At 36.8% G+C, this 11,094-nt stretch overlaps 1 protein-coding gene across 3 annotated transcripts; it reads right to left on the bottom strand.

The window, feature by feature from the left end:
• Positions 1-5,963: 5,963 nt before the first annotated feature.
• Positions 5,964-10,852, bottom strand: LOC140863647 (jasmonoyl--L-amino acid synthetase JAR6-like). Of its 3 annotated transcripts, none has more exons than XM_073267226.1 (5): positions 10,483-10,852; positions 9,385-9,701; positions 9,147-9,248; positions 7,876-8,693; positions 5,964-6,700 (listed from the first exon to the last, which is right to left on the bottom strand). In XM_073267226.1, the coding sequence occupies exons 2-5, from the start codon at positions 9,666-9,668 to the stop codon at positions 6,162-6,164; spliced, it is 1,743 nt and encodes a 580-aa protein (XP_073123327.1). In that variant the 5' UTR covers positions 9,669-9,701; positions 10,483-10,852; the 3' UTR covers positions 5,964-6,161. The 3 variants fall into 3 exon arrangements, with proteins under 3 accessions (XP_073123327.1, XP_073123328.1, XP_073123329.1); XM_073267227.1 differs by having other exon boundaries at positions 9,385-9,698; XM_073267228.1 differs by having other exon boundaries at positions 9,385-9,673.
• Positions 10,853-11,094: the final 242 nt, after the last annotated feature.

Below are 11,094 nucleotides of genomic sequence, written 5' to 3'. Positions count from 1 at the left end.
GATGTGATATAATTGGGCCTTACTGCAAGATTGCCTGTCCGATGTAATATAATTGGGTCTTACTGCCCGATGTGATATAATTGGGTTTTACTGCAAGATTGCATGCCCAATGACGTAAAATAACCCAAACAAAAATACATGGGAAGAGAAGTCCAACAAATTTGATCACAAGAAAACAAACATGTAATTTTGATAATAGAAGATGCCTCAGAATATTATTAATAATGATAATAAATAAAAATTTAATAATTCAATTCAAACATAAAGATGATTGAAATACTTATCTCATTCATGCGTTGTCGATGACATGACTTTGGATGTATAGTAAGATAACATCTTTTATTCTTTGATCAAAGAATCGACTTGGTGTAAGGATCAAAAATTGATCTTCACCGTCCAGAATGTGTGTCAAGATGTTTTGAACTCATGATAAAAATTTCAAATAGTTTCAACGGTTAGATTTTTCAGAATGACTTTTTCAAGAACACTGCTCAAAAACTATGCAAGCAGATTGTGTTGCAGTTCAGAGGTCCGAGCCACCTTTTCCCAAGTCTCAAAATTCCGATCATGATCTTCACCATCCACATACTGTATAACATAATTATAAATACTCATACCAAATTTGAAATTGATCCGACGGTTCAATTAATTCCAATGATTTTCGCAAGGTTCTGATGCGCAAGCCATGCGAAAATATACAGAAACTGTGTGAGTGAGCAGCTGCTGTTCGGATGTCAAAATCTCATTGTAAAAGACTCAATCACGATCTTCACCGTTCAGATCCTAGAAAACATATTAATAAATATGTCTGAAAAATTTGAACCCGATCCGACGATTCAATTAATTCCAATGATTTTTCCAAGGTTCTGATGTGCAAGCCATGCGAAAATATACAGAAATTGTGCGAGTGAGCAGCTGCTATTCGGCGGTCCAGATCTGATTCTACAAGATACCAATCACGATCTCCATCGTCCAAATCCTAGAAAACATATTATAAATATGTTTGAAAAATTTGAACCTGATCCGACGGTTCAATTAATTTCAATGATTTTCGCAAGTTTTTGATGTGCAAGCCATGCGAAAATCCAAAATTTGTTTCTTCTCCTGTACTCACCATCTTAACCATTTGTTTTCAAATTCCCACAGACGGCGCCAATTGATGATGTCGATTTTTTTCTCCGGGTTCGGTCTAGTAGAGCGGATCTCCAAATCTTCAATAAACCTGGTCGGGTCGGGCACAACGGAGTTCTGCACAGACAGAAGCTAAATTAAGGGGCGCCGAAGGTGTTTCGGCGTGACCCCTCTGATGCCTAAGTCAGTGCTCGAAAGTGAAAGATCTTGACAAAAAGTAAGAACAAGATAATATATGTGCGTGAGTGTGTGAACAAGAAGTGAATAGAATAGGTGAATGAATAAATCATGAACCATACCTGTATTTATAGGGGCTTGGAGGGGTAGGTTACCTTGTCAAGGTAGAACATGTGTTAGAGTAGGACTCTAATTGATGAGTCTGAAATCATATCAAATCTTGGATTCCTAAGATATTGTCCTTATCTGTTGCAGATTTTCATGTGTCCGAGAGTACTGGAAGTAGAGCCGTCAATTTGGGTTAGGCCCGCCGGGTTGGCCCGGCCCGCCACACGATTTAAGTGGGTTGGGTTAAAATTTTTTCAACTCAACAAAAGGTGGGCTTAAATGGGCCAACCCGCCTAGGCCCGCGACCCGCGCGGGTTGGACCGCCACGGGCCTGAATTGGCCCACGGGCCTGAAAAATTAATATTTTATTTTTATTTATATTGTGATATATGTATTTTATAATAAAAGTTGTGAATTTTTTTTATATTAATTACTTTATATAAAATTTACACATATGAAATCAATAATTAAAATTTTTATTAATATGTTTATATTAATATTTATTTATGAAATTATATTTATAATTAATTATAATAATTTTTATCTATTTTTATTTGTAATGAGCCAACCCGTGGGCCGGCCCGCCTAACCTGCAACCCACCTTGGGTTGGGTTCGGTTGAGGATTTTCAGCCCGCGGGGATGGTGGGTCGGCCCGCCCTCAACCCGCCAAAAGGTGGGTTTTTGGTGGGCCGACCCGCCCCGCTATGGGTTGGCCCGTCTGACAGCTCTAACTGAAAGGTTCTAGATATTGGGCTCTTTCTGGACTCGAGTCGGATAAGATTCGTATATTTTTTAGGGGCATCAGAATTTTATTTTTAAAAATTAAATAATTGTTCCACTCAGCACATAATTTCTCTCTCTTTTTTATTTTTTTTGAGAAAATTTGTGGTCTCTGTAGCTCCTTTCAAAATAATGCATGTTCATCTTTTCCAGAAAAAAGGAAAAAAGAAAAAGAAAAAGAAAAAAAAAAGGCTAATCTTTAGAAAGATTCTTTTCTTTTTTTTTTTTCATTTGTTAAATTGTTCTCGTTCCAGTACAATGTTGTCCAATTACGAGTTGATTAAATCCTATCATATGGGTATTACCTCATGGGATAGGTGAAATCATTTTATTGATTCTTATCATGTGTGTCTCACTCAATCATATGAGACTCACATGATATTAACCAATAAAATTATTACATTTACCTTATGGGATAATACCCATGAGATAGGATGAAATTTTCCCAAATTACGATCGATAGCCCATTATCCAAAGTCTCAGGTGACTATTACTTCCACTTGAAAATAGGCATGTAGTGGCGGATATCATTCCTTCTTCAGTGAATCACTTAAATTGCACTTTGAAAGAAAGATTTAAAATTGCAGGTTTCCAAGTCTATAATTTTTTTTATATTAATCTCAACTAATTTTAAATATACATTTAATTGTGTGGATGAATTTATATTAGGTGGATTTTTTTCAAATACATATCTCTTGCTGACTAAATAATTAACATTATTTTAGCTCAAGTCAACTATGCTAATTCTCGTGAACCACCCCACCATACGATATATAGAGAGTAGAGACAATAAACTGACGCTAACTTCGTTTTAGCCCAACTAAAATAGCTTTTAAAAGGGATTCACTTAGATTTATTTAAAGAATGGTAGCCCTCCATGGTCAGATGAAGTATTTGTCTCACAAATTTTATTGATCTTACGTTCTTACTTGGTCTTTTTTAATAAAAAAAAATTGATATTTATTCAAAACGACACTCTTAAAAATCAAATTTTCGATGGTGATTGTTTTTAATGCATTCAAACATCGAAATTTAAATTTTTTTCAAAACTTTTATATTAAACCGTACCATTTGTGATAGTTTTAAATAACGGTTTCTTAACATATATATTCTGGAATTGGAGTCGTACGATGCATTTTTTTAAAAGTGTTTTGTTGGTGTACGGTAAACTCAATAAATATCTCATCTTACCCGTTATGCATCGATCGAATTCAGATACTCGAGTGCGTCATCGGATAGATTTTCACCGTTATTTGTCGTAAAATCAACTGATCAACATATAATATACCCATATATGTTGGATCACCAAGTTAAGAAAATAAAGCATCAAGAAACTAGATATCTGGCATAACCTTAATTTATTCAAATCAAGAACATTCATAAAAACAGGGGAAAAAACACATCTCGGCAGCAAAAGTACTCAAGCTTATGTCATATATGACCATGTATATCGATATACATGGTCATATACCATAAACATGCTGCCTTGTCATTCGAAAAGCTAATTCTTGCATGAACTCACACCGCACCCGAAGATCTTTAAAACCCCAATTTTCTTCTCCTTTGCTACCTCTTCTATCATTTCTCCACCATTCTTCTTTTCCCATATCTTTCCCTCCAGAAGTCCTTTAAAGAATGTGATCACACGAAGTTTCAAGTTTCTTGATGATCCGGCGCTACGAGTACATGGAGAAATCCTGAAATGTTCATCGATGAGACGCCTCATCGCAAGGAGTTCGAACGAATCGTATAAAGGGCTCTCACAATCCCATATCTTCGATTTTTCCTCAATCTCTCCTTTAAGTTCATGGGATTCTTCAAGTTTCTTCATCTTCAATTTTATTGTCTTTTGAGTTTTTTCTTGAAAAGAAAAGAAACAATATATAATAAGGGGCCATGCTTTTGTTCTCACTCCATCTGTTGTTATTTCAGGCTGCTTTTTTTAAAAAAAATTTGTGCCTAAATTTTATCAAAATTAAAGGTTCATACCCCTGAACCTCTAAATTTCATGGTATTTGTATTCTTGCAAGACAAAAATCAGGGTGTATTCCTCCTCAGTAGAATGACAGATGTCTTTTTAAATTTAGGTGGATTACATCTACTGTCATAAGTAATGTGAGTAGGAATTTTTTGTCAGCTTACAAATACAAATCTTGCTGTTGCCCACTAAGCAACCTCCAAGTTGGTGATTTACATTCATTTGAATCGAAATGGTTTCAAACTCTGTACCTCCAAAATCTTGGACAAATAATATCTTTTTAACTTTTTTATGTTGATGAAGCCAATTACTTCGTTCACTACGTACCCCAAAAATATATCTGGTCTAGGCTTGCAGCAAGTGATAAAGGGTGAAAAATTATAACTCTGCGACTCAAATCTTTTAAACTACGAGCAATCCAAACGATATACTTTGAACTAGGGATGTAAACGATTCGAACTGTTCGCAAGCTATTCGGAGCTCGGCTCGTGAAAAAGCTCGTTTGGGCTCGTTCGTTAATCTTATCGAGCCGAGCTCGAGCTTAATTTTGAGTTCGGCAATATTCACGAGCCGAGCTTGAGGTTAAGGATGTTCGGCTCGTTAGCTCGCGAACATGTTCGTTAATAAGTTAGGAAGCTCGGCTCGTTTAGGTGGCTCATTTAGTGTGTTAGCTTCGGATTTGTGCTAATAGGTTCAGTCTACATGTAGTTTATTAATCGAGTTGAATGAGTTTGATTAATGTAGGATTTTAGTGTGCATTACAAACAAACTTGTTGTTCTTTGTTTTGTCTTCCATTTAGCATTGAAATAACTTAATTTGATGAACATATAGATTATATATGATTTTTCTGCTGAAACATGTCAAAATTATATCCTGTATTTAAGTTTTCGAAGATGCTTATTGTTTTTCGAAATTTTGGGCGAGTTAAGCTAGGAACTTGAAAATGTGATTAACATTAATGACAATGTGTTTATTTGAATTTTGGGATAAATCGGTTTGGAATCTAGGTTTAGTGTTCAAATAGAAGTTATAAAACTTTTTTCTTTAATACCAAAAAGTTACTTTCCGGAGACGTTTTTTAAAATTATGTTTTTCATTTTTGTTTTATTTAAAAAAAAATTAATTTTAGTTTATAATTAATTTATAGATATGTATTGTATTGTATTTAGGCTTCACGAGTTCGAAAACGAGCCCGAACCCACTTAACGAGTCAGAATACGAACCTGCTAAACGAGCTAACGAGCCTGAAAACCAGCTCGTTTAACAAGCCAAACTCGAGTCAAACTAATTTAATAAGATAAATGAGCCGAGCTCAAACCGATATATGTAGTAAACGAGCCGAGCCGAGCTTTATTATAAAAGCTCGGTTCGGGCTCGGGTACCAAACGAGCCGAGCCCGAGCCTAATACTGTTCGGCTCGGCTCGGCTCGTTTACATCCCTAGCCGAGCCGAGCCCAAACCTGAGCCTCGACATATACTTAACGAGCCGAGCCCGAGCATGAGCCTAATACTGTTCGGCTCGACTCGGCTCGGCTCGGCTTGTTTACATCCCTACTTTGAACGATGTAACTGCAATCCACCATTTCGCCTCCCAACAATCCTTGGGAAGGAAACCTTCCCGTGTGGTTTGTAGAGCATTGAATTAGAACAAGAGGTTCACTGCCGCGACATTACATGCTAGGGGAGCTTGATATGTTAGCTGAGGTTAGCGACGAAAGATAATCAAGCACGTCATGTTAAAAAAACAATGCCATCTGTCTTATGCACATCGAGCATGACTCGTTGAACTAAAAGTTATATTGAGATTTAAATGGAGCTTTAGGAAGGAAGTACATATGAAGGAATGTAAATCTCGAAAGTATGTGGATACAATGTTGAATAAATGGCGAGAAAAGAAGCAATGGAAACCAATCATTTTCTACAGTTAACCTAAGACAGCTCTATGAAACCGCATGAAAAACAGAAACCTCGGGCCGAATTTTCGACTAATATGCTGTACTCAAGTAGCTCTTGACGACATTATTCGACAGTATCTGCAACACAGCGCCGTTGTTTTGCCCCACACATCTTGGTGTTTTGAACTGGCTAACAGCAGCACCTAACCGCACAAAATGATCCAAAATCTTGTTAAAAGTGCCCTGCTGCACGATTCGTAGTTCGAGGGCTCCGATTGCGTTAACCTTCCGGGAACTCACGTATCCTGCATCGAGGAATGATCTGTCGAGACAGTTGCAGCATTCTTTGAGAAGTTCATCTTTTGCTTCACCACAAATTTCCCAGAAGATCACATAATGACCAGGGTCAGTAGATGTTTCGACCTGGCTCGTAAAGTCTAAAACCTCGAGTTTTTCCTCAGACAGCAGCTTGGCTGCCGCTTCTACAGCTAATTGTAGATCTTTCTCAGTGTTCTTGTCAATGTTAATGGTGAGAAGAAGGTTTCTTCTGCAAACAAATTGGAGCTCAGGAGTGGAGTTGTGGAATCCTTTAACCTTCACCAAGTCTCCTAGCCTGTATCGATACAGCCCTGCTCATGAAAATTGTATTCCAATCTGAGTAAAAGTTCAAGATCCTTTGACAATGATAACAGATCAAGATTCATATGAGAAATATATTTACACACGGCGTCAAGTTCTGGAAAAGAGATGATCGATGGATTCAAACAACAAGACGATTATCGCATGACCGATAATATGACACTGAAAAACACCTACTAGCTGATAGTAATGGTATAATGCAAAGATTTTCATCTCAGTAACAGCTCATTCATCTTTTTTTCTTTCAACAATTTATTTGCAAGATCATTGAAGTTTCGAACTATCTCAGCACTTAGCTCGCGTTTCAAATCATATGTGAGATGTATACTGAAAGATGGTAGAACATTGTTTGAAAGTTCACACGCTTGAGAAGATTAAAATAAACATAAACTGTTTGAATACAACTATTATAAACTCTGCTAAATCTGTATAGAGGGCACAGCTGTAATGTAGGCAATTATAATGTGTTCATCATATTTTTAGTATTTAAAGTGAATAGACATAGACAAGAAAAGCACCATATATTTGAAAATTAGTTCTAAAGTCCGGAAAGGGTGAAAAAGTTTATGCAAAATGAGGTTATAAAGCTGCTTTTGACTTAAAAAAAACATGTCAAAATTTTACTCCCTGTGTTACACGTTGTCAAAATTTTTAAAAAATGTCTAATGCATCCATACAGACAATATTTTCATTAAAAAAAAACAAGTAGTCAAAAAAATGTAGGAAGGTGAATGAGTATTGACACACAATCCCATAACTATGGCTCAAGTGGGCAAGACACAATAAAACAAAGGCATATCATCTTCTCATTTTACACCCTGTATTACACGAGAAGCACATGCTGCTGTGGATGCTAAAACAATCGAATGCCGAAATCTCGAGACAAGTAAAGTATGCGGTCCTATGTAGCTGTTGTAGTCATGCGGCCTGGCGAATATGCAATCATCTTTTAGTCGTAAATGAACCGAAATGTAATGATAACACTAGGCAACAAAGTCTGAGGAAAAATATGACTCGTAAAAAGAATTAGAATAGACATAACCTTTATCCAACTGTGAAGTAGTCAAGAGAGCTTAGGGAATAAAAACTTAGCTAGTTGAAGTTGCAAGATAATGGTCACATTGCAAAATCTGTAGTGAGATCAAGAAAAGAGAAGAATACACACCTGCAAAATTTGTGACAATTATCTCATAATCCTGGCCAACCTTAACTTCTGTTAGGCCTACAGGCTGTGGCTCCACGGACGATATGCAGGACCTCTCTCGATCCGGGCAGTTAGGATCATCTTTCACAGGTATAAATTCGAAATAACCGATATTTGGAAGAACAGCAAAGGTAGCCTCCTCGGGTGGTAATTTGGGGTTGACATTTACCCCAACCCATCCTTCTGAAGATCCATAATCAGCACTTAATAAAGGTAGTTGTCCCGCATAGTGCCTCAATTTCTTGAGATAAGGTTCCATGGAACCTGTCATGATCCCATAGATGTACTTGATATTTGGAAATAGCTCTGGAATAAGTCCATTCCAATCGTTTAATCCTGATATCTTTTCGAAAATAGTATTTGCCAATATGGGATCGGGATTGAGCAGCTTTGACACAGCCAATCGAATTGATGGGACTGTAATTTTGTCACTTAGAGACCCTTCTCGGATATCGTTAACAAGTTCTTTCCAAACTTGTTCAAAGGTTCGGAAGGCATGGACAATGCTGTGGGCAAATGTGGAGGAAACAACTTGAACTTCTTCGCGGAAAATTAGCCCACATAAGAGATGACAGTATAAAGATTGGTGAAAATCGGGGCCAAATATCACCTCGTCAGGACTGCAACATGGGGTTTGCATTGCTCTCATTGTGTTCTTGAATCGAGGATTGCGATACACATTAGTAGTAGCGGTTCCAGCCGCTAGCCCACCTTTTGTTTTGAATTGTTTGCTACCGTAAATGAACTGTAACGCCTTTCCATCGCCGATGGGGTATTCTCTACAAAAGTAAATTGTTGCACACAATCATGAGCACAGAAAGATAATACACCAGTCGACATTTCCAATTATGAGGACAATTTGATAGATCAAAGCGAAGGGAAGAGCATATGAAGATAAAACAGAAGATAATAAGCTGTGTTTAAATTATGCCTATTACATATGAAACATAACGCAAAGAAGAGCTCAACTTGACTTGAGTATGATGTTTATCATGGTGCATAGTGCATATTTTAAAATGTACAATAGTCCCAACGCCATGTTCAGTGATGCTATGATAGTGCTACAGAATATTTTCCTCCGCAATCTTTGCTATCATGATTATACTTTCAGTATGAGCACATTAGGTGATCTCTTGTTCTTATGTGAAAACAAACCTCAAAAGTTCAAATTAGGCGAAGTCCAGGCCGATATGTAAAACAAAAAAAGGACAATGAAACAGCACTAAATTTACCTGTTCCTAAATGCAAAAGAAGTCTTGTATATTTGCATGGTGCTTTCCATCAATTCATCATTGAAAGGTACAAATTTCGGCTTCCCTTGAGTGGTACCAGAGCTGCAAGATTCTCAAAAGTTTATCAACCTTGGAAACGAAACTTCTGAGAATCGTTTATTTCAAAAAATGAAAAACACATCTATCTTATTTTAAAAGCTCTCGCAGAAATTTTTAATCAAATAAGATAAAGTTGTACCTCAATGAAATAGTAGTTATCGGTTTCCCGGTCAAAATTGACGCTGTTTCGCCATCAGCGATTCGCTGGATGTAAGGATCCAAGTCCTTGTGAGTGACAAGGGGAACACAAGCAATGAAGCTTTCAGGGTCTGTTCTTCCATCGAGGCCACATCGGCGCAGATACTCTGCTTCACCGTTTTCTTCCAAGATCTTTTTCAGGGCCTCCCTCTGAACTTTACTAGCATTAATCGACAAATCTTCGAATTCTTCTATGACTGCGTCCGAATCAAATGTTTCCTCCATTTCCTCTATCACACAACAATTTAGTTGAAACTGCTATATAACACATAATTTCATAAGCCCCCAAGAAATCACAATCCCAAAAAGTCAAAAAACAGATATTACAAACGGGAAGTTGGCACCAAATATAAGTTCAGAAAAGGGCAGACATTGTAAAAATTAACAGCAATGCCAATGATATTGGGATTGGAATTAAATCATGAATTATTCCAACTTTCTCTCTCAAGTACAAAAGGTTGGGGACAATAAAAGGAAAAATGGATCCGTAAGGCCAAAAAAAAAAAAAAAGAAAAGAAAGTTGAATGAAAAATTAAAGCAAGACGCAAATCATTGATCACATTGAATGCTTGGAAACAGAAATGATAACTCTACGAAAAAAGACGAATTCCACACGCCAGCAACACATACATCCCATCTTAACGAAAGAAAAACCAGATTCAACGAATTGAACGGATGGCTTAAGGCACTGAGCTGAAATCCAGGAAACGATATAGCCACCATTAATGCATGATAGCGACACGAATCAACTTGAAAATTTTCAAGAAAACTCAACTCCCAGGTCGTTTTTCACACACGCAAAATCACGAGAATCACAGATGGCCAAAAAGTTTCAAGAAAATTCGAATAAAACCACTTCCATAAAGCCATGTAACACATAAATGCCACCCGTAATCCAATAACTGAAAAGACGTATCGCCCGTGGACAAAAACGAAGGAAGAATCTTCGCGGGTTCGTACAGAAATCAAGAATCTCACCCCAGTTGTCAAAACCAACCAGAAAAGACTCAAACACGAAAGATTCAAGTAATCCACAAACCTGTAGTCTATATTCTACGCTCTGCGCGATGGAAAGTGAAGAAAGCAAGAACGAAAAAGTGCCGCCAACTACTCAACTCCAATTACCACTCAGTGCTGTTACAGTGTGTGGGACAGAAAGTATCAAGCATTTCCTTGCGGATTCTGCAGTTGAAGACTAAAGAGGAAATGGGATTTCAGAAAAACGGAGATTTGGTGGCAAGAATCGGAGAAAAATGGGCTCTTGTTCATCTAATCAACAATAAAGAAACGGAAAATGGAATCGTTGTGATGTGTATTCCTGTGTATATTTATACATACGTGTACGAATACAGGAAGAGACTGTTATTTATAGTTAGTTGTGTGTAAGTTCACATATTTGAATTGACCATTTTACCCATAGCATATATATATATATATATATAATATTGGGTAAATATATTTATTATTTGTAGAAAAATTATGTACATATGAAAACTAAGATTTAATGAGATCAATATATATTGACAAACCAATTAATTACCAATGATTGAAATTTGAATCATCAAATTTTATGGTCAAACAGTGTGATTGTTATATTTATTTGTGCAATACATTTTATTATTATAGTAAACATGCTTTGCTCGTGGTTTTA

Source organism: Henckelia pumila, chromosome 4 (assembly GCF_033568475.1).
Source record: "Henckelia pumila isolate YLH828 chromosome 4, ASM3356847v2, whole genome shotgun sequence".
Classification (NCBI taxonomy): domain Eukaryota; kingdom Viridiplantae; phylum Streptophyta; class Magnoliopsida; order Lamiales; family Gesneriaceae; genus Henckelia; species Henckelia pumila.
The sequence above is the reverse complement of the archived record's forward strand: the minus strand, read 5'-3'. Positions and strand labels throughout refer to the sequence as shown.